This window comes from Nicotiana tomentosiformis, chromosome 12, assembly GCF_000390325.3.
Source record: "Nicotiana tomentosiformis chromosome 12, ASM39032v3, whole genome shotgun sequence".
Classification (NCBI taxonomy): Eukaryota; Viridiplantae; Streptophyta; class Magnoliopsida; order Solanales; family Solanaceae; genus Nicotiana; species Nicotiana tomentosiformis.
Window position 1 is genome coordinate 3,666,148 of NC_090823.1, and position 25,045 is coordinate 3,691,192.

At 39.2% G+C, this 25,045-nt stretch overlaps 1 protein-coding gene across 1 annotated transcript; it reads right to left on the minus strand.

Annotated features, from left to right (window-relative positions):
- Positions 1-412: 412 nt before the first annotated feature.
- Positions 413-17,087, minus strand: LOC104119165 (pre-mRNA-processing-splicing factor 8A-like). Its single transcript, XM_009630601.4, is given in 27 exon segments — positions 413-1,018; positions 1,154-1,396; positions 1,526-1,804; positions 1,932-2,129; positions 2,216-2,377; positions 2,519-2,992; positions 3,085-3,339; positions 3,443-3,549; positions 3,627-4,243; positions 4,398-4,651; positions 4,943-5,050; positions 5,132-5,321; positions 5,417-5,540; positions 5,623-5,864; positions 6,202-6,328; positions 6,481-6,935; positions 7,029-7,333; positions 8,118-8,432; positions 8,562-8,744; positions 8,842-8,927; positions 9,033-9,129; positions 9,132-9,825; positions 9,916-10,396; positions 10,893-11,283; positions 11,370-11,462; positions 11,573-11,696; positions 16,631-17,087. Coding segments are annotated over 27 exon segments (6,897 nt in total). The 5' UTR covers positions 16,732-17,087; the 3' UTR covers positions 413-826.
- Between the last annotated feature and the right edge of the window lie 7,958 nt (positions 17,088-25,045).

Sequence of the window (25,045 nt, forward strand, 5' to 3'; positions counted from 1 at the left end):
TAAATATATACAAACTATTAACTTCATGTTACAAACTCAAAGTTAAATGACTATTATGTTACAAAAAAATAAAAAAAATAATTTTTGTGCTACAAACTCAAAGTTGAATCAACATGCGTGAAATTTACTCTTAATTAGTACGTACATGAAGTATTAACACAAATAGCCGCACACTTAATAACTTAAACTAAAAATAACCGGTGAAGGTATAATATATGCATAATTTATGTATTATATGTGTATAATTATGTATAGTTAATATATAATCTGTGTATATGACTAAAAAAAGTAAACAATTAATATGGATCCCGTACATGAAGTACCAACCCCGTTGGTTCAGGACAGTTATACATGTCCAAAAAAAATGCACTGATGCAACATCTCAAACCTTTAATACGAATAGAGAAAGACATTACTAACATTTAATTCATTAACATTCTAAACCTTACACTGTTCAGTTGCATTGCTCTTAGGCATAGAATGCCCCTACGGCAACAGGATTAAGGGAAAAATCAAAATACCAAAAACACGATTTGCTTTCTCTTACTGTACAAACAACAGTTTGTTTTTGCATCTAAAATGCGCGAGCTAAATTCTAAACCACAAAAACGAGCAGTGGCATTCGCCCTCGGATAAAAGGCATACAGTGGTATCAAGCTACAAATTCATTTGATATATTTACAACTTGTAGGTTCCATCTAATATCATCAGACACTACACTATGGATTATAGCTGATAATGTCATACCACAACAAAGTCACCATTCGATTTGACTTCCCAAAGACTTAAGGGTAATCTTACCACCGTATATTTGAATGGCATTGTATTATGTAAATGTATCTTCCCGATCTGCCTCAGCAGTGTCACCGTCCTCCATATTGCTGAATTCCAGGAAATGTGTAGGTCGGTAATCCTCATTGTAGTACTCCCGAGGTGTACCTAACTTCACCCCGTACTTCATGCTAACAGTGTGCTTCACTCCCATGAAGTTGTAATTCCATGGACCATTATCAGGTATCTGCACAACAAAGTTAAATTTAGATTCAGTTCTAGACGGAGATGGCATGGAAGGAAGCAGGGAGATGCAGGAAACACGGGACGGGAGCAGCAATCAAAAATCCAACTGAATAATCCATATATCTAGCACACTTGCCATGTAAAAGCCAAGGAATCGGTCACTCAACAGCATCTGGACCTTCTCATAATGAGTTGGCAGGTAACCATGAGGGTTGCTTCCTGTATCTTTATTAGCACGTCCCCATTCATACCCAGTTGGCGTCAACTTATATGCAGTTAACGAACAAGACCCTGGTGTGAAGCTGCATGTCAATATAATACACTTCTCTCCATCCCAGTGTTTGTTGTTCTCCAGGATCCGAGCATGTGAGGTAACATCCTGTTATTCAAAAGATTCACACATTAGAAGAGCTGTGCATAGAGCAATTGGCTAAACAAATCCCACCTAACCCGTGGAAATATAACTCATTAAAGCTGCACAACAAAACAAAGATGAATAGAAGTTAACCTGTGGAGACAACTGAGGAAGTTCATTTGGTTGTGCGTGCATCCATCCCAAAGGCTCCAAGTCATTGAGAAAATCATGCTCCGGAAGACCGGAAGGTAGATGCACCTGCTGATGTGTCCCCCACTGTGGAGGCATTGCAATACACCGGATTTCCTTCACCTGAGGATTATCTGGTGGACTTGCACCATATAAGTAACCAGCAATTTGTGTCCGCAGATCGGCAATGCAAATGAACTTCTTCAGAATATTCTTTGGCATGATGTATGTATATCCAGTCTCCTGCACAAACAGGTAAAAACCAAAATATTAACACCGAATTCGTTGCCATTGTAACAGTGATTCTACGAGCAAGGTGCTAAAGGTATAGTATGTCTAGTTAAACAACAGATGGCAAAGCAAGTGTTACCTTTATGTCCTCTGAATTTACATATATGTGGTTCACACGGAGATAGAGATTTGTTGCAGAAATTGCTCTCACACGCCAATCTGTTTTAGAGCCAAAGGCAGCTTGCTCGCAGGGACTCGTAGTAGTAACAATCAACTCATCACCATGGACATTTGTGGTCTTTGTGGTAACCGCTGTCAGTTGACTTGCTTCCTTGGCCTGAAAAGATGATGCACATTAGCAACTGAATCTGTAAAAACAAAGGGGCCCACATTGATAAGTACTAGAAGGACCAAGATTATAACCTGTTTCTCAATCTCAGCTATCTGTTGGCGCTGCTGGGATGGAGGAGTAATCTCAGCTCCAAGTATAATATCACGGATCTCAGACTGCGTCAATGCTGATGTGTTGACATTGTTCTTTTTTGCATAGTCTGAGAGAATGAGATCTCTAAGCGCTACCTCAACCTGCACCATGCACAGTCCAGAATCAGAAAGGAGTCCATCAAATTAAAATTGACACAATGGTGTCCCCCTAACAAAAGTTTCTTTCACAATATCAAGGCATGGCAAATTCAAGGAGGCATAGGTACATTTTCCTGAACATACCTTCATCCACTGGTCATCTGTAAGTGAAGGCCAGATGTGGTGTGGCTCAGTAACGACCGACTTGTCAGGCTTGAGTAGCATCTTAGCCTTTTCATTGTTCACATGGAGTGCACGCAGGATGAGGATGAGCCTGGAGAATGCTGTATAGGATGAGATGCTCTTCAACCAATCATCATATATGTTGAACAGAACCATTTGTGGCTCCGTAGCCTTCAGTATAAGATCACCAAATTTCTCTATCTTCAAACAGGCCTGGAATGGTAACTGCAGCTCACTTCCTTTGATAACAATATTCGGAAAATCGAGCAAGTGGACCTCCAAAGGATCAAGCATCCCTTTCCGAGTCACAATAATTTGCTTCGGTTGTTCTTCAACTGGCAAAGACCTTACAAGTGCAGCCACTTCTTCGGCTGTTTTCCACTTGGCCAGTTGGCCAAGACGCTTTTGCCCTGCCCACACACTTGTGTGAATGACCTGTAAATGAAAAGCACAGCACACACATCAGTTAGAGAACAATGGAGTTTGCCCAAGAGTAAACAAGAAAATTACAGTCGAACTGCACTTACCTTCAAAAACAGTTGACCTGTCCTAGGATTGAAAATGAAAATTGCACCATTAATGGGCTTTGTCGTCAAATTTCCCTCGAAGGTCTTGTGGATGGTCACTCGGTACACGTTTGTGTCATCAACAAACCATATAATTTGATTGCTGAAAATCTCTCCATAATTCTGAGATGATAAATATGGTTCTGTGGGCTCTGAAGAATACAATTGCAACCCTTTCCTTATGCGTTCCCTCAGAACATAGAGTGCAGGATTTGACTGCATAATGGAGCATAAGGATGTTAAGAAACTTTTAGCTGCAACATATACTACACGCAAACCAGTTCATGAAAATAATGGATGATTGTAAGGGGAAAAGTACCTTCATAATCTTGTTCATGGCTTGGGCAAGCAATGGTTTTGAACCAGGGAACCAGTTACCAAAGGCGGAATGCAAGTTGTAAGCAAGGTCAAGTCCAATCATTACACCTGCAAAAAGAAATAACTATAACCTGTCTGACAAAGGAAATAAATTCAGTGGATCACTAGATGCACACGTGACATACCAGTAGGAGATGGATAAATAGACATGTTGTCTGTTGTGTAATCCATGAACTTTGCTCGAGTATAACGCTCAATATCATGAGAATCATAGTCACCCCATCGAAGCTGCACATCTATCCAGTATTTGTTACTAGCCTTCTGGTCAAACACATCCTTCGATTCGGCCACAAGACTAGGTTTCGACATTGGCCATCTATGGGCAGCAAAGAGGAGGATGTCAGCGCATGAGCTATTCATTTTGTAACTCTTTCTTGGATGAATTGTTTCCTTCTGTACAGTCTCAATTTCCAATGCATCCAACTCTTGATCCAAAACTTGGCAAAGATCCATGACAACACTCTCATGGATCTTCTGCCACAAATGTGCACGGAAGATCTGTATCAAAGATATCTTCAGAGTTGGAATCTTCCCATGCATAAATATCCCGGTCAGGTCCAGCTGTACTTGGAAACCAACATAGACATTGGCCCTATTTATTGTTGGCGACCACCAAAGAGTAAACCTACGATTAGGGATTTGATTAAGCCCAGATCGTTGAGCATTAGTCAATTTTTTGTACTTCATGGATTCCTCAAAACCTGAAGCTTTCTCCCAGAAAAGACCCTCCCAAGTAGGGAAACTGAAATATCAAGGAAATTAAGTTAGTAAAGCCTGCACCAAAAGGTTATGCAAAGTGCCAACTGAAACCACACAATCCAGTTCAGAGAGCAAAAACGCATTGGCTCCCAATAATATTAAAAGAAATACAAAGAGCAATGAGGAAGAGAGCATACTATGTTCCTTTGAATAATGTATGCTCAAGAATTCCTTCAACTCCTCCAAGAGCTTGAATCACATCAGTACGATAGTTATTCAGGTTCCATAGCTTTCCATCATTCCTCTGGTGTGTCCACCAGAATGGATTCTGCTTAAGAACTTGGTACTGTTTAAAGTCTGTTCTCACTCTCCATCCTTTGTCATATGCTAGGGTGTGGCGATCCTTCTGGAACAATGTATTGATTCGAGGTATTCCACGATCCCATGAATCCTAACGAATCACAAGAGAGGAAAGTTAACAAAACCAGCAAACAGTCAATTGCCAAAATAACATGAAAGCTGCAAGTAACACATATCACCCCCCCTAAAAAAAGCTAAGCTTATGATTTGCTTTTGTATTTTGAAGTTTTCTTTTCGGCGCCACAATGAAAGGAAATTCCAGATATCACAAATGATATATCTACAAACCACTTAAGAACTACAGCAGAGTAGCAGATAGTGTAGAAAAATTCCAATGGTCCAAAGGATGCAAGAGAAAGTTATCAATATAGCAATTACTCACTTCCAGATCTTCAAGAGTCAAACGCCTATTCTGTGCCTGGGCTTCCTGCCTTTTCAAAGCATATTCGGCCCAAACTCTCTGAGAGTCGATGAACTCACTCTCCCACGGCTGTCAAGGAGTAATAAGTTAGTATTAGTAAAACTAATTTAGGTGGACAAGAGAAAAGTCAAAGCCAGCTTCGAAAGTCACCTGTATATATCGATAAAGATTTGGAATCAATTGGTCCTCTTCATGGCTCATTCCACTTCTGAAATGTGTCACACCAACATCTGTTTGCTGACTATATCTAAGATCACTCTGCGGAATCAATATGTGACCCATTGACAACATTCCCAGCCCTCCAATTTCCTTTGGTGTGTAGAAAATAACAGGAGGAAACCTAAAGCATATTCATCATTAGAAGAGATGTAGAAAATGTATTTACTGAAAATTAAAATAATTCCACCATACGCTCACACGTATTCAAGAACTTACCTACTGGGCATTTTTGAGTTCAAACCAATCTTAATACGAGTTTGTATCTTGTTTTCACATTTGACCAGCAGGTCAAGTAATTCTTGGGTATGCACTGTTGCTTCACGGAAATATGTCATGAGGCCTACAAGAGTAAACCAAAAACCTTAGTGACAAAGTTCATGTTTGAAACAATTAATAGGCAGAAACTCAGGACAAGATGTTACCAATAAGAGCAGTGTTCCATTTGTTAACAATCTTTGTGAATGTTGTAGAACCAGAGGACATGAGGATCTGCCTAACACGATTCTCAAACACCTTCATGTGCTCATCATCTACACGCAAGAAGGCAACAGCTGTGCGTTCCTTAGTCTGCTCATTTTGTAGATTCCAGACTCCATCTCTTGTATTGCTGAATGCCTCTTGGGTCATTCTTATCTTAGGCAGTATCCGAACTTCAAATCCACACCTACACAAGCATGTCAAGGTTAGCTCATTAAATAAGATCCTCAACACTTCAAACTTTAATAGAAAGTGTGCGCCGTTAACAGCTCATCGCGAATGAATATTCCGGCGAACTTTTAGCAGGTCTAAAATTAGGAAGAGTAAGACACAAATAAGTTCTAACTCCTATCCCAAGATATTAGCCACAAAGGATTCTGGGGTAGAATTCAAAATATGGAATTATCCAGTCCTCATCACCACCCAACCCCGAGAATATCATTCAAGTAATCAACAGGATTCTCTAAATAGATATCACCACGCAAAAAAGCTATAACAGACAACAAACAGAAAGATGTACGTACATGCTGAAGAGCAAGTTTGGGTTATCTTTGCTATAAACAGAGACAAAGCTGTTTTCCCACTCCAATGTAGTAATACTTCTAGGCAGCCGATTCTTCATGTCCCAGAAGTCACTTCTCCCAAGATTAACTGAAATTGAATTTAACCAAAAAGAAAGTCAAGTTTCACAGTAAAATGAAAATAAATCAACTCTCATTAATTTTACCTGCAATCAGGAAAAATCACCAATTATAGAAACTCGAAATTAAGGCACAACATAGAATAGCCTAAATGACAATTACCATCATGCTTCATGAGCCTCATTCTTGCGTCTCTTGGCCAGCATTTCTTGTTGTTATAACCAACCATGTTTTCATTGTTGGGATCAGGATGCTCAGTAAGATATCTTTGGATAAGGTCCCGAGCCTCTTCATGAGTGAAGCGAAATAATATATGCACCTTGTCAATGTAGCGAGAATACAACCGGATAGGATGCCTCGTTTCCACTCTAGTATCACTAAAGGTTATGAATTCATTAGGCATCTGTGGTGGACCAGCAATTTCACTAGCTCGAGTTAAACCTAGGAGCAAAAGATCCAACACAAGCCCATAGTACTGTACAACAAACGAAGCAAATTGAAGACCACGTATCAGCCCGTATGAGTTTGTGTGGCTCATATCTTTGTAAGACAGCACAACATTGTTTTTTGCAGTAACATAATCAGCAATATTGTGGTCCAGCACCAAACACAGAAGCCTGCAAGAAAATGAAAGTAGGTCAACACAATACCCAAAAAGGAAAAAAGAACCGTTATGAAATCTAATACCAGCAGCTCTCAACAACAAATACCTGTTCAACATGGTCAGGTCAATCTTTTCAAAGAATTTCTCAAACTTTGTCTGCAGCATCACCACACACTGTCCTTCACTGGTGTCCCATACTCCTTGCAAATTGTTTATGCCTTGACACCATTTATATACTAATAGTGGTGGTGGCTCTGAATCAGCAGGCTTAATCCAATTTGGGAAGAGATGGCGCTTATCACCTTCATACCATAGGTACTGGTCCAGGTACGCATCAGTAATCTTCTCAAGTGGTTCGATCTCATAAACAGGAATCAGGTAACTGTACAAGTCCATGAACTCAATGCCAACCTGTGAAATGCAATCATCAGTTCATGCTTAAAGAAAGACATTCTTACAGATACTACCAAACTGAATTAGAAGGTCTCTCTTCAGCAACTTCCAGGAAATGATCAGAGCACACATCTTATCTTGTTTCTCTAACCCAAATTTCAATTAACTAATGCATGTGTGTGTGTGTGTATGTGTGTAGAGAGAGGTAACTCCAATTTATATTTAATCCTAGCAAGGATTTTTTCCCACATATCATAGACCTAGGTTTTTTCAGCAGAATTTACATGATACCAAATCTCTCTCTGTGCAAAATTATGGGAAAATTGGACCATGGTATGGCAGCAGTAGCAAGAGTGGTCTAACTATCTGATATCCCTGATTCTTGTATGACCTTTCAGCAACCTCGTTTAGGCTATTTGGATTAAGTAAATACTTAGGGGTCGTTTGGTATGATGGATAAGCAAAAATAATCCTGGGATAAAAATAATCTCAGGATTAGGAATAGTACCGGGATAACTTATATCTGCCAGATGGTGGAGTGGAATAGTAATCCCAAGATAAAGCAGTAAAATTGACAATCCCAGGATTAAAACAACATACCAAACAGCCAATAAGAAATAATACCAGGATAACTAGTCACAACATAACTAATCTCAGCATAACTTATCTTCAAACCAAACGACCCCATAGGATATAAACTTTATAAACCTAGGAAAATGTAACAAGATCATAGTTGCTCCCACCAAATCAGTACATTGAGCTCCTTAACACTCAAAAATGTATTTCAAATAGTAAAACTTACTTCTTTGAAGGCACGCTGAGTAAGTAGGTGACGCTTAATCCTTGACAATGCCTCATGCGGATTATCATAAGCTTGCTCAATGAGGCCCAACTCTTCTCTTTGCTGCTGGTTTAACCTCACAGCCACACTGTAAGATTCTTTCAGTCTCTCAAGAGCAAGGATAAGTAGCTTCGTATCATGCTTGTATGACAATGGAGGGAATGGAATAGGAGAAAACTTCCTCGACTCCAACCAATGCACAGTGGTAGCATAAATAGCTACTGCTTCTTCTGGAGTAACATATGGGCCGTCTTTCAAGTAGTAATGTTGCCGCTCCTGTTAATTGAAGGAAACCACAAAGCAACATGAATTACCACCAAGCTTATCTACAATAAGCAGATATTATAACACCAATGCAATTTTTTGAGTAAAAGAAAACCCACAGATAATATCAGTAAAGCTCACCTGTTCAGCCTTCAGCCAAAGGCGAGTCAATCTTCCAAGGTTTTTACGACACACAGTCTTGTCAACAGTTGCTCCTCTTCTTATACGTTCACGGTTGTAGTGAGCAACATTTGTTCACCAATCAGCTTTTGATTTGACATAGCGGAGAATCATGTTCTCAATAGGAACAGGCAAACCTGGGACCTAATAAAACAAATAGCCAAAAGAATTAATCAAATAGATGTGTAGTCTAAAGCGAAACTCATTGTTACAGAAGAGGGGAAAAGGAGAAGAATAGTACCTTCCAAGGAATATTTGCCTTCCAACAACGCCATGCTTCACTTAGATGCTGCAAAATGGTTCTCGCTTTATTTTGCTTGATACCCTCTAAAGTAAAGAGGCACTATATTAGCAAAAAGAGTTGGTTCGAGTAATGTAAAGAAACGAAAGCATCCCAAGAAAGACAGACAATCAATAGTAGAAGATTATCACCTGGCATAGCATCAAGGACATCATGCATTACTGCAGCACGGAGCTCCAAGTCAAAGTGACTTTCAACACGTTGCTTTGTGACAGTTTTGGCCACACCCCCTTTGAATGGCGACCCTCAAATTGCCTCGCCAGTAAATTTCCTAACCATCGTTCCAAAAGAGGCACTATACCACGAAGGAAGAATAACCACACCCTCCACATAGGTGCCCAGAAACCACAACCAGGACCTTTTCCAACTGGCCCAGTATTGAATCGATAATAGATCAAATGTTTCAAATCCTTGCACATTCGAATCTGCCTCATAAGCCTGTACTTGTAACGGTACATACCCGTCAACTGACCCACATGTGAAAAAATATATTGTAAGCCATCTGCCAGCTGAAATGCATCAACATTTCCCAGACGGAACTGAACATTGGCATCAACAACTAACTTTGTCAAACGCAGAATTTCACGACAAAGGTGGAAAGCATTACCAAACCAGGATTTCTTACGTTCCTTTGTAGTTAGTGTCTTAACAGGCTTCAAATTAAAATTGTAATCAAGGTGAAGATAATTCAGGTTTTTCCTATGGATCAAGAGATTCAGCATATTGTATCCCTGCTTGCAAACTTGGAGACCAGCTTCAGCCCAATCAAGTTCTGTGGTTTGGAAAAATTTTGTGGCTTGAAGTGAGCGGAAGAGATGCTTCTTCTTCTGGGCCTTGGGAGGTCTGTGATGCAGCTCATTCAACACAAAACATTTCAATAACTTCTGATAACTGACACGCACCTTGACAGGATATGATGGAGGACTGGAGGAAATCAAAATAGATAGTTAGATACATTTACGGTATAAAGATTAGCTTGCTACAACAAAAGTAAAAGTGAAGATGGAACCACACCAATGCTCCTTAAACCAATCTGACACAAGGGGTATATCTTCAGCACGTCTTGTCCGACCAGATCTCATGTTAAATGGGCGTGGGGCAAACAACAGGGAAATACCAGCAGCAGTAGTATCAGTATAGATTGGAGTCTCATTCAGCAATGACTCAACACCCTCAGGCAAGGTAAAGTCATCATCATCGTCATCCTCATGAACTTTCTTCTCTCGACGGTCCTTGGTGACTATGGGATGTATAAGCGGATCATAATAGAAAGCAGGTAGATCTGGATCCTCTGTTTTTATGTACATGATCATCGGAGTGTGATATATACCAAGCTTCACCTTTCTTGGTCTGTTGTTATAGAGGTGAGGGAAGGCAATTCTGTACTCTGTCCTCAGCGGTGACCTGATGATCAATTTGTTGATATCATTAAACTCATTCCAGTCTTCATCTCCTTTCTCCATGTCACGATATAAAGGTTCAAACTTGGGCCCACCTGCAGCAGAAAGAAGCTTCTTAATGGAAACAGTCCACCAACCATGAAGATTCAATACAACAAAAATAACTACGCCTCAACACATACCATGAAAATTTATTCCCTAATCCAGCCACCCAAGGCCAGGAAAAAATGGACAAAAAGTGATGCTAGAAGGCGATCCTGTTGGAATGTCACACATTACCTAAATTAGGAGAGGATAGCCAAATATGCAGGGCGAACATGGAAATAGCCAAACAAATACTGAACAGATGGGAGAACTCACCAATATCATAATTGGTTCCTGAATTACCTAGCACTCAGGTATACCTTCTCGATAAGATTACGCAGATACTAGGCAGAAAAAGAAAACTTAGAATTTAATGGGAGGATACTGATCTTCAGCTAGGCAAGCTGAAGCAGTTCAGACCACTAGCATTTTATGGGCACACCAAATAGCTAAGAACTTAGAAGACGGAAACATATAACTAACCACTCAATTGAGCATATTCCTTACCAGGTATGCACATATTCAATGCTTTAGCAGTGAAAAAGGACTCCATATCAAATAAGTAGAAGTAATTGCGATCAGTCAGATCTGAAAGCAGCTGTCCAGCCAGCCGGTGAAGTGTAGCCATTATAGGGAGGGACAAATGCCACCTGCGGTAACTAGGACCGTTAATAAGCTTTGTTTTCACCAGTGGCTTATGGTCATAAAACCAGTTATAAACAGCTGAATCTTCTTCTTCATCCAACTCCAACTGGATTGGCTCCAACGGATCAACATCCAAAAGATTATCAGCATAATCTAATGGAGGCTCCTCATCGTCAAAAGGAGGAAAACGCATTCTCTTGAAATGGCGCCGGTCTCTCTTCTCCCTCCTCATCATGATCCACATAGTGCCCCACTGCAGATTTCATGATTATGAATCAGTCCAAAACATATCGTTTAGTGGAGTTAGAAAGAAACCAAAGCAGGGGTCCAGTAGCATACCTGAGCCAGATATATAGGTTCAACAACCCATGGTATCTCATTAACAAATGTAATAGCACCAGTAATATGGTACAGGATTTTCACATCTCGAACCTGTTAAAACAAAAGCATTACAGAACAAAATGTGGATTCAACTACTACAACAAGACACGGCACGGCACGATTTGTCAAAATAAAACAATCAGCAAGACAGTAGGAAGTACCTGCTCCCACGGCATAGGCATGTTCTCGAGAAGTTTGTAAACAGCATGAGGGACAAATTTAAGAGCTCCGAGATACACACGTTTATCATGACGATATTTTTTTGATGACATATCCCCATGGTCCCTGCAAGATGTATGAGCTCGATAAGCAAAGGAGAGAAAAACACAACAATATCACACTTCATAAAGCTGAGCAAATGAGGGTGAGGAGGTCCATGTCTATATCCGAGAACAAATTCGGATTCATGGTCGTTCAACTACGGAAGCTATCCAGCTTATCAGGAGGTTGGAGGAACAGTACAGGGATACGAAGAAGGATCTACACATGGTGTTTATTGACCAAGAGAAAGCATAAGACAAGGTCCCAAAGGAGGTTCTTTGGATACGCTGGGAGGTAAAAGGTGTTCCGGTAGCATGCATTAGTGTGATTAAGGACATGTATGATGGAGCCAAGACTCGGGTTAGGACAGTAGGAGGAGACTCGAAGCATTTTCCGGTGGTTATGGGGTTACACCAAGGATCTACCCTCAACCCTTTCTTATTTGCCCTGGCGATGGACGCACTGACGCACCATATCTAGGAGAGGTGCCATGGTGTATGTTATTTGCTAATGATATAGTTCTGATTTATGAGACGTGAGGCGGTTGTAAGGCCCCGTAAAATTTTCGCCAAGGAATTTAAGGTTTTGTGGTGCCGAGATAGGCTAACGTGCTTGCAAGCTCGCCGCGATAAGGACTTTTTGGGTTGAAGAATGTATTGAAGAGTTGGTGAAAATTTTGCAAAAGGAGGCAGTTCTGCGGTCAGTTTCACGACCGCAGATCCATTCTGCGGGCCGCAGATCCATTCTGCGGGCCGCATACCCATCGCGGAGTTGAGCAGAAAAATAGTTGAATTTTGAAGATCATTGTGCGGTCCATTATGCGACCGCATAATCGTTTCACAGTACGCACTTTCGTCGTAGATTTCGTATGAAAAATTTCGAAGGGTGATTCTGCAATCCATTTCGCGGCCGCATAACTGGTCTGCGGACCGCAAACCTGCCATAGATTTGACCAGGCCAGTCCAGTTTTTGGGACCATTTTTGCATGTTCTGCAGTCCACTCTGCGACCGCAGAGTTAAGTTCGGAGGTTCCATTTTCTATTTTTATAACCCGACCCCATTTTGATTAAAAGCCTTTGGGGCTTGTTTTGAAGGCAAAAATCTGATGTTTTAGAGAAAGGAGAGTATCTGAGAGAGAGAGAGAGAGAGAGAGAGAGAGAGAGGGGGAGAAGACCTAGCAATTTTGATCATTCATTCTTGCCCCAATCTTCAAGAATCATGGAAGCCACTCACTAAACCATCATCTATCCGGGTAAGTACTTCTCCTAAGTTTTCATGCAAGAAGTTATGGGTCTAAGTATGTTGTGGGGCTGGAGATGGGCCATGCATGTGCCAATAGGAGGTAGTATGTGGGGTTGTTAAACTATTTTGGGTAGTTTCTTGTTGAAATTGGTTGAGGGAGGAAGGGATTTATATTGTAGAGCTTTGTAGTCGATTTTGCATAGTAGGTGTTTGACAAAATTCCCAAGAGACTTATATTATGAGAATCCTTCTAATTAGTATTCGATTTTCCCTATCTTCCGATAGATTGAAATTGCTAGAAGTATTGGGACGTTGTAGTAACCTAAGGAAGGCAAGGAAGGTATGTTGGCTAAACTCCCTTTCTAGAATTGGAATCCATGAGTTCCTCGGAAGTTCTAAATATGGTTTGTTCAAACTCTCGTTCCAATTGTTACAAATTGATTCCGAAAATAGATTTGCTTAAAAGCTTATGTACTCAAGTCATGTTCAAACTTCCCTTATCATATTATGCTCCCCTAAGTGGGAAAATGTTCAAATATGGTTTTTTTTACTAATGCATATGATTTGAATCCATGTTTCACTCGTAAATCATCGTGCTCTCCTTTGTAAGTATTTCCAATGTGTTTTGAGTTCTTATTTACTCATGAGTTGAAACTGTGCAATGCCATTTGAGAGAAGTATTTCAAAAATAAATGGTGGATCATCCGTTTATGATTTTAACTTGTGCTTCGATTGCCAATCATTTTGCTCCATTTCTTTTGAAAGAAATCCATTGTGTTTAAAGCTTTCATTACTAAGGAATTGAAAGCTATGATTTCCGGAATGTTCTATATGTTGATGTTTATGATCATGGTCATTGAAAGTAAAGAAGTGAAAGTGTGAAATATGAAATACGGTCATCGTGCCTTGAATAGATAACTCTATGTATGGCCAAGAGAGCCAATGAAACAATGATGTTGTGAGTGGTTGAAAGTACAAATGAAACTATATATGGTATGAAAGGTCATGAAATGAATGCATTTGTATTTTTGTTTCCTTTGCATACAAAAATATTTTTGAGAATATCATTAGCGAGCCGAGGAAGGGTGGGTCGTAACAGCCCAGACCCGAAACTACACATGGTGTAGGAGTGGATTGTCATTATTCCCCTTAATTGGGATGAGATTGATATGTTGATAGCCCTGGATTTGATGTCGACTCACACGGCATATGTGGGGAGACGCCCTAGCTGATCGGGTGGTGATCGGATGCCATGTCGCGCGCATGGTGGTTCCTCACTCTTGGTAACACCTTTTTTCTGCATCACCACGTCAATCCACATTGATTCGTGGAGAGATGGCTCAGTCGATCGAGTTTGTGATCGAACTCCATGCCTCGTGTATGGTGTGATGATCGGAGGCTAATGATCTCCCAACCAAAAATAATTATTGTGAAAATTGGTATGTATTACCTTGGCATTTGGACACCATTGGTTTTACCTTGTTGCTTTTCATGATTATTCATTTATTATATTGGTATTCTATTTCATGAGAGGGTATTTAGCTTTACATACTAGTACTATTCCATATGTAGTAACGTCCCTTTTGCCGGGGGCGCTGCATCTTTAATAGATGCAGGTGGTTAGTCAGCAGGCAGCTTTGTTCCTCGTTAGCAGTTACCCTCTACTCAGCAGACGCAGTAAGCCCTATTCTACTTCGGGGCCCTATGACATTTGATTTTGCACGTTGTGTTTTGAGGTATAGCCGGGGCCTTGTCGCCTGCAATTCCATACTACTCTTCTGTTATACTTAGAGGCTCCGTAGACATGTTGTGGATGGTGTTCAATGTTGGGTAATGAACTAGAAGTGTTGGTATTTGTCAATCATATTTTCCCTCATAACTATGAACTTGTAATATTTTGGAAATTGTAAATGAATTTCCTTTGAGTAATGGAAAAAGAATGTGGAACACTTTACTCTTCTCCTGTCTATCTCTTGTTACTGATTCTTATATTGTTCATGGGTAAGGTTGGGCAGAAGGCATCAAGTCGACTTGCTTGACCGGGTATCTCAATTGAGCAGCGGTCGCGCTCCCCGAGCTTGGGGCGTGACAGCGGTGTTGACAAGATACTGGAGGTTTGGAGACAGACCTTTGAGTCTAAGGGTTTCAAGTTGAACAGGACTAAGACAGAGCACTTGGAGTGCAAGTTCAGCGTCGCGACAGGGGGAGCGGACAGGGACATGAGGCTTGATTCACAAGTCATCACCAAGAAAGAAAGTTTTAAGTACCTTGGGTCGATTATCCAGGGGAACAAGGAGATCGACGAGGATGTCACACATTGTATAGGGGCAGGATGAATGAATTAGAGGTTAGCATCTGGCGTTTTATGTGACAAAAAAGTGCCCCTGGAACTTAAAGGCAAGTTTTATAGAGCAGTGGTTAGACCGGCCATGTTATATGGGGCAAAGTGTTGGCCAGTCAAGATACAAGAAAATGAAAGTAGCATAAATGAGGATGTTGAGATGAATGTACGGGCACACTAGGTTGGATAAGATTAGAAATTAAGATATTCGGACAAAGGTGGGTGTGGCTCCCATAGAAGACAAAATGCGGGAAGAGGGGGTTAAATGGTTCGGGCATGTGTAGAGGAGAAGCCTAGATTCTCCGGTTAGGATGTGCGAGCGATTAGCCTTAACGGGTATGAGAAGAGGTTGAGGGTGGTTGGCGTGACTCCAGCTCACCGAGTACATGACCCTTGATAGGAAGGTATGGAGAGCGAATATTAGGGCTGAAGGTTAGTAAGTAGTTGAGCGTTTTTCTACTCCGTTCTGGGTGTAAGGCTAGTTGGTTAATGTCTTGTTTTAGTATTCTAGAGGTACATGTTATGTTCATACTATTTTTCCACTCCGGTTTCCTAGTACCTTGCCACTGTACTGATTATTGATATTGCTTTTTCCATTTATTTTTTTGATTCTTAGTTCGCTGGTACTATCTTTCTGGCATATGTTGTTATTACTGATCTAATGTTTTATTTCATCTTCTTGTGCCGAGAGTCTTTCGGAAACAACCTCTCTACCCCCATGGTATAGGTAAGGTCTGCGGACACTCTACCCTCCTCATACCCCGCTTGTGGGATTATACTGGGTTGTTGTTGTTGTTGTTGTTTATAAAGCTGAGCAAACATCATCACCAAAGTCATGATTTGTAAAAGTAAAGGTGATGTTGAGACAATGTAGAAAACCCCAGTTCTTCTATACTGACATCTGAACTTAATATAGGTATGGATTAAGGCACTTGGACTACTATCCTATCAGAATTCACTCAGGTAACAAGTTGTTTTTTCCTTCATTCTATCTTTTTAATTTTTAACAGCCCCCATACTTGAATGATTTCAGGTTCTACTTTCCAGGTGTTCGAGAAGTTGGTTGCTCCCATTGTGCAAGTGTTTAAATTCATTTACACACAATTTAAAACAACAAAGATAGTCATGAGGCCCCAGATATTAAAACTCCAGAAACCACATTGTTGATTTAAACACCTCCTATATATGTGTGTATTATATATATCCACTATTTTCTGATTTAACTCACACCTACTAATGCATTTACTGACAACGCAAAGAATTACCTAATAAACTAAAGCACAACACCTCAGAAATAGATTGCCTGTATTTTCTGATAAAATACACCTAAAATGCACAAATTTAACTAGCAAAAAGGCAACAAAAAAAAAATTACCTAATAATCTTGCGAACATGCTCCGGAGGCATATCTTCCTTTTGCGTCTCCACAAATCCAAATTTACGCTTATCGCTATACCGCTTAGAGTTAAGCTGCATCCATTTCCTAGCTTTCTCTTCAAGCTGAGCCTCCGTCGGCAAAACAGTATAAGAAGGCGGAGCCGGTCATCCGCTACTACCGCTTGTACCAGGAGGCATCATCGCCGGTCCTGAGCTTGTACCTGGAGGCGGCGGCATCAAGGGCGGCAAAACAGTATAAGAAGGCGGTGGCAGCGGCGGAGCCGGTCCTCCGCTGCTACCGCTTGTACCAGGAGGCATCATCGCCGGTCCTGAGCTTGTACCTGGAGCCGGCGGCATCTCACCAAATTGAAACTCCATTCAAAACTCGGATCGAGGATCCACACCTTCCCAAATTCGACTTCTTTTCTCGGAACCCCTAAATATTTAAGGGCCCAAAAAGCACTACTAGCGTAACATTATATATATATATATATATAATTTTTATTTATATAATTATTGATAAATTCGGTTCGGTTCTATTGTGAATGTTATATCTTATCAATCGATAACCGAACCAATAAGATATTGGTTATCGGTTAATCAATTATGGATCATTATCGGTTTAGTTATCGGTTTATCCGATAAAATAACTTAATTAGAGGAAAAAGTGTAGTGTATAACGCTATTTATTTCTTATAATTTTGATCCCTTCAATTATGTTCTAAGGAGTGAGTAAAAGTTTCATGGACACATGTCTACCATCATCAAAAAGTTGGTTGGTTCATATATTCACAAACGAATGAACACTAATTTATATCTATATATATCTATATACTATATTAAAAGCACAAAGACTCTTAACAAAATGTCGTTCGCTTTTTTTACCCTTTACAAATAGAGTTTGCACTGAACAAAATAGTAATTTAATTATTTTTCTAATATCTTAGAGATTGAAATCAACTATAACTCTAATTATTGTATTTTCCATATTTGAATTATATAGAGAATCCTAAATATTAGGATTCTAAAAGCAATTAAATTTTTATTTTATATAAACTTCCTTATTTAAAGCTCATTAATATTAAAGTTTATTTTCCTAATCTGTAATACTTTAAAATTAAATAAAAATTTCTTATTTGAACTATGGTGAAAATTAATATTTAGGAATAAATAGAGAGATTTATACATAAATCATTTCCTTATTTGAATTGTCCAAACTAACTATAATTCAATTATAATTCTTTGTATTAGTCTTAATTCACACTAAATTTTTTTGAATTATCCCAATTATATATTTTAAATATTATTTTATTATTTTTAGCGTATATATTTTACTGATATGGTACATGTGCAACACGCGTACTCTAATACTAGTGATATTATGAAATGAAAGAGAATAAATACACCATATTAACTTGTATCCTACCAAGACAATAAATAAATAACTCATTATTAATTTTTTTTCATCAAACGCAACAATATTTTATTGTTTAAGAGAGAAATATTAAATATACCGATACCGTAAAATATATTTATCCAACAATTATAGCAAGAGCAATAACATATTCTGGAAAAGTGGTATGCATACTCCAGACTACTCGGAGAATCCATTGGGAGGATCAATCAGCAGGATATACTGAGCACTAGGAATATTAGAGGACCATAATCGCAAAAGCCATACGAGGAATTAAGAGGTTTGCTCAAGTCCACTTGTGCAATCATAGTACAAACAATATAAAATAGTAGCAATTGAACTTTGAAAATTAAGAAGTCCAAACATAATACTAAAAAAGAATGAAGTCCTAAGGTGATTTATATACCTAAGTGTAAAATTATAATTTTGATAAAACTTATTGAGTTATCGGTTAAATCGTTAATAAAATTGGGCAAATCGAGATCCGAACCGATAACTCAATAGTAAAATAACACAAAATCATTAACGAACCATTAACCCAATAATTCGATACCGATAACCCAATAAGTTTTTTTTGGTTCGGGCTATCGATTTTACCCGATATATGCCCAGCCCTAGGATTGAGTAAGTTAGGATAAAAAAATTCTCCCGCTAATATATTTATCTTCTCATCAATTCTATTTTTCCATGTGACCGGAAGGTCACGGATTCGAGCTTAGTGCACTGGGCTACCCTTTTTATGTATATTCTTTTTTTCAGATTTTTTACTATTTTATTTTTTAATTTCAACTCATATTCTCTAAATTAGCTATCATCACATTCGATTGATCCACATGTCAGAAAATATATTCTTTTGTGTCTCATCTTTTTAACTAAGAAATTACCGATATAAGTGTCATAACAATGGATAATGGGCTCACCTCTTTACTATTTGGTGAGAAAAAAATTTCTTCACATATAATATTGTGTTGTTCGTTGTGGGAGCTCGGTTTATTGTAAAATTAATCATTTTATTTTATTTTTGTTCAAATAGGGCCAATCTTTACTCCTCTTATACGATGTTTATTGTGATTGTGATTGTTATTTAAATTTTATTGCTAAATCCGTTGTTACGTGATATAAAAAGACCCCTTTTATGTAACGACTGATTTCGTGTGGTCACCTAGTTACATTATTTCTTCTCATTAAGACAACAATATGATATAACATAGTATGATATAATATATTAAGAAATGATGTGTAACAACCACCCAAACAATTGCTTAGGGTAGATCTATTTTTGTTTAAAGGGGTCATTTTTCTTCATTTGACCAAAGAATGGATATGTGTCTCCATATGTGCATGTGGGTTTATTGTAAAATTTAAATCTTTGTATTTTTTTAAGTTTGAATAAAGGAGGAGGGTTGTTGCAGGTTAAAAGCGAAAATTATTTATAATATGATTAATCCTTCAAATATTGAATTTATTGGGATCTGAATAGAGCAGGGGATGTATAGGATTCATCCAGTTGAATGATTTTGGTCATTCTGTAATATGAAAAAAAAATCTTCAAAGATAATAATTGTTCATTTAGATTCTTGAAAAGTAATATCAAGGATTGTTTAAATGAAATAGTCGAAATCAGCTTTCAGGAGCATTATATCTATAAGCTGGCAATACAAAGCCTCAAAAATTTTCTTGCGGAAGATGAATGCTGATGGTTATAGTGATTTTGAAATGTCTGCAAAAGGTTTGGTTAATTGGTTAGATAAGCGAACACGTAGAGTTTGTTTTTCAATATCTTCTGAAGGCTTGGCTATAACGGGAGTTGACGATAGGAGATATTGGAGTCGTATTGAAACAGCTGAATCAAGGTAAGGGCTAGGATTTGTGTTTGCTTCTGATGTTTATATAGCACAGTGGATGTTTGTAATTGTGCTAAATGGTAATCTAGTTTCACTATTCTGCTTACCAGTAGTATTAGTATTACTTCCGTATTCAGCAGCAGACCCAGAATTTTACGCAAACGGGTTCAGTCAAAGACGAACATGTCTAATAGCATAAGTGGTGTCGCGTACGACAAGTAGAGTTTGATCATTTTATTATCCTTTTGATCTTAATAAAATCTCAAAGTGAAGTCATTTTAAAGTTGGTACTCTATAATTTTAACAAACCTGAAAAATATTTATGAAGGTTAAAAAAGATTATTTATCTCTATTTTAAGAAATTTATCTATTTAATTTAACAAATTTTACTTCAAAAAAATTAATTTAACAAATATTTATTAACTCTAAGATATTTAAATAAATCTAGAGTTTTCCTTGTTATAAATAAGAAGTTATTTGCAGAGAAAAGAGAACAGAAAAAGAAGTAAAGTGACATAGTAAAATGACAAAGGAGAGAACATGAGAATAAAAAATTTGAAGGATGATATTTAATTTGAAACAAAGATGGTCTTGGCCTTCAATTGCACACACTCCATTCTAAGTACGGATTACAAAATTAATTGGGAAACCTCTTAAATTGGATTCGATCCCAGAACCCCCCTTACACACCTTGAACCCGCTCGACCTCTATATCTTCACAAAGATAAGGGTAAGCTCTACATACATACTATTGTATAGGGTAAAATATGCTCATATTAAATGATCGCATGAGAAAGTGACACGTGGAGCCGAAGACAGAAGACAATCGGGTCCGAAGGTAACAATCTCGTTTGTTATCGGAGAAAATGGTATTCATAAAGGTAAAATAAATACATGCCACCCGGTAGCACTTAATGGAGAATATTATACAACATTAAGTATATGATCATTTACAATGAATATGACATTCATTGCCTACCATTACACATTCTTCAATGGCCCTCATAATTGTCATTAAAGAGGAGTTTGATCCTAGGACATTGTTCCCTAGGTGCAACTGTAAATAGTGAACTATACAATCATTGTAAATGAGACGAATTTTCTGACAAACTAATATTATACTCTGCTCAAAAGCTTAATATTATTTTATTTTCTTGCTCATTAATATTGTTCTTACTGCCTCCGGAAGCCTGCTCCCGGAATCAAGATTCCTGCTGTTTTATCTCGATTTCAAGGCTAAGTCTTATATTTTTGTTTAATTCATTTATTATTTTAGGGTCAAATTGATTCATTTGTCTATAACCCATGTATAAATTTAACTGTACCATTTTACGGGTAAATAGTTTGGCGCCCACCGTGGGGCTTAGGCAGTTGTGTAATTGAATTGATCATTGCATCTATTACTAACTTGTTTGATTCTTTGTTCCTAGAAAAAATCATAAAAAATGCCAGATAACGATGTCAGCATCGCACACAACATTGAGGCCGAAGGAAATCAGCCTCAGCACAAAGATTCCATCAGTGATACCCGCAACGAGGGGTATGAGGCCACGCCGGTTCATGGCGGGCAATATCCACGACACGTTCGAGAGGAAACTCCTAATGATGCTGAAGACGAGCACATCGTTGAAAAAGTAAGGATCCTTAGGGAGCAAAAAAAGGCCATTATGGGCCATCTCTCATGGCAGGATCAGGTTATGACAGAGTTAAGGCATGCGTTGTCGGGTGCTTACAACAACGCGAATGGACGAGGTTCAGTTCCTCCTGGTGCTCTTGAAAATCAAATAACGCAGAGGGTCAATAACAACACCCCGAGGGGTGAAGACGGCTTTGACAGGACCGGGGGAGGAGGGGGACAATAGCGAATACGATAACAACAATGAGAATGATCCCTTTAAAATCGAACTCATGTGGTTTATGAGGGAAATAAACGGCCGAATGGTTCAAATTCTGGGCACACCGCCAATATTAAAAGGACCGGATTCAAAGAAGTACACCCAATTGTCGTTCAGACCAACGCGACACCAGAATTGATCCTGAAGCGGTTTAAGATTCCAGATGTGACGAAGTATGATGGGACTTCAGATCCTCAAGAGCATATCATCACCTATACAATGACAGTGAAGGGAAACGATTTGGCTCAACACGAGATTGAGTCAGTCTTATTGAAGAAATTCGGGGAGACCCTCACGAATGAGGCCCTGTCATGGTATTTACTCTTGCTCGAGCATTCCATAGATTCCTTCGAGATAATCGCAGATTCTTTTATTAAGGCCCATGTTGGGGCCAGAAAGGTACATGCCCGAAAGGCCGATATATTTAGGATCACACAAGGAGAGTCCGAAATACTGGGGGTTTGTGACCCGAATCCAGAAAGAAAGTATGCTGCTCCTAGTCATACCAGATGAATGGGCCGCAGAAGCATTTACTAAAGGGTTGAATCCTGGGACTGAGGTGGTGGACGATGATGTGGGCTATAATATTATCATGGGAAGGCCGTGGTTACACGAGTTAAAGGTTGTGCTATCAACATATTATCAATTGCTAAAACTCTCAACTCTAGAGGGAATTAAACAAATAAGAGGGGACCAACCGGCAACAAGGGAGATAAATGCAATCTTAGTGTCCAGTAGCAAAGGGAAGGAGCATGCAGCATAGCAATTGCAGGAACTGGCGCATGCTCCCGATCCGAGCAAAGTTGACCAGGGGAGGAGTCGTTAGAATCCTATCAGGTACCAAGATATTTCCAGGTACCAGAAGAAACGGACGCAACAAAATCCACATCGGAAGAACTTGAACAAGTTGCATTATTCGAAAAGTTCTTGGAATGGAGGTTCCACTTGGGGACATGACTGAACCCCGAGCCCAGGTCTGGATTTATCTAATTTCTTAAATTTAATGTTGATTGTTTTGTGAGGTTGCATGAGGATATGACAAGTATCCCACCAGAAGTAGCCGTGCACAAACTTAGCCTATGTACTAACATCCCTCCGGTAAGACAGAAAAAACGTCCTATTGCCGAGGTCAGAAACAAATTTGTCAAAGAAGAGGTAACTCGCTTGTTTGATATCAGTTCAATCCGAGAGATAAAGTATCCTGACTGACTAGCTAATGTAGTAGTAAGAATAATAAATTTTGCATGTTCGTAGACTATAAGGATTTGAATAAGGCATGCCCAAAAGACTCATTTCCATTGCCAAACATTGATCAAATGAATTATGCCACTGACGGGCATGAGTTAATGAGTTTCCTCGATGCGTATTTCCGATACATCCAAATTAAGATGAACTCAAAGGATCAGGAAAAACTTCGTTCATAACGAACTTCGGCACATATTGTTATAATGTTATGCCTTTCGGGCTAAAAAATATCGGAGCCACTTACCAGCGGCTTGTACAAAAATTATTTAAGAAATAAATAGGGAAACTATGAAGGTTTACATAGATGATATGTTGGTTAAGTCTTTGAATGCAGGTGATCATCTTAAACACCTGCAATAAACCTTTGACATCTTAAGGAAGCATAACATAAAGCTTAACACTGAGAAGTGTCCATTCGAGGTCAGCTACAGTAAGTTCCTAATTTCGTGTGTCACAAAGGGGGATCGAGGTTAACCCCGACAAAATTAAATCCATCGAATACATACCATATAAGTTATCAAGCGTAAAAGAGGTTCAAAGGCTGACAAGGTGACTGGTCGCTTTGAGTAGATTCATTTTCAAGTCTTCGAAAAAGTGCCATCATTTCTTTGCACTCCTAAAAAAGAAGAATAATTTCGAAGGGACTCTAGAATGTCAACATGCTCTGAAGAATTTGAAAAGTTATTTGTCAAGTCCTCCATTATTGTCAAAACCATAGGAAGGAGAGCAACTGTTGATCTACTTAGCAGTCTCGGAGGTATAAGTAAGTACCATTTTAGTATGTGAGGACGAAGGTATGAAATCTCATATATATTATTTAAGTAAAATTTTGACGGGAGCAGAAACTCGCTACCCACATTTGAAAAAAAGGGCCTTAGCCCTTGTAGTCGCCGCTCGAAAACTATGGCCTTATTTTCAATGCCACCCGATAGATGTGGTGACCACTTTTGCACTACGAAATATTCTTCATAAACTTGAACCCTCAGGTAGGCTATCCAAGTGGGCAGTCAAAATGAGTGAATTCGGCATAGAATATAAACCTAGGACATCGATTAAGTCATAAGTTTTTGCTGACTTTGTGGTCGATTTCAGTCCGGGACTGTTACCTTTGGTTACCAAAGAAGCAGTAATGGTGTCAGAATCAACATCAGCAGTTTGGACCTTGTTCACGAATGGAGCTTCCAATGTGAAGGGGTCCGGGCTCGGCATAAGGTTAACCACGCCCTCGGGAGAAACCCTAAGGCATGCCATAAGAACTGTTCCTCTGACTAACAATGAAACATAGTATGAAGCTTTGATTACAGGGCTCGAGCTATCCCGAGGACTGGACTTCGAGGTCATAGAAATCAAATGTGACTCCCAACTGGTAGTAAATCAGGTCTACGGGATCTTCGAAGTCAAAGATAAATGCATGCAACAATACGTAATAAAAGTCCAGGCTCTCGCTCGGTTCAGGGAATGGTCAATTACGCACATCTAGAAGGAAAAATATGCGAAAGAAGATGCACTAGCCAATCTTGGATCGTCCACGGAAATGAAGGGATCAGACTCTGGAACGGTTGTACAACTTATGCATTCGGTATTGGACGCAGATAGCTATTGCGAGGTAAATGCGACCAATTTTGTCTGGGATTGGAGAAATGAGATCATTTACTATCTCGAGCACAAAAAATTGCCTGAAGATCCTAAGGCATCTCGAGCGATGCACACTAAAGCAGCTCGATACAACTTCAAGAGAGGTCAATTGTACATAAGATCTTTCCAACGTCCATTGACCCAATGTTTGGGAGCTTCCGAAGCTAACTATGTTATGCGAGAAGTCCATGAAGGGATCTGCAAAAATCACTCAGGCGCGGATTCCTTAGTGTTGAAATTAATTAGGGCAGGATAATACTGGCCCCGGATGGAACAAGACGCCAAGGCTTATGTTAAAAAATGTGATAAATGTCAACACTACGCACTGTTAGTACATCAACTAGCAGAGCCACTGCACTCAGTTTTGTCACCATGGTCGT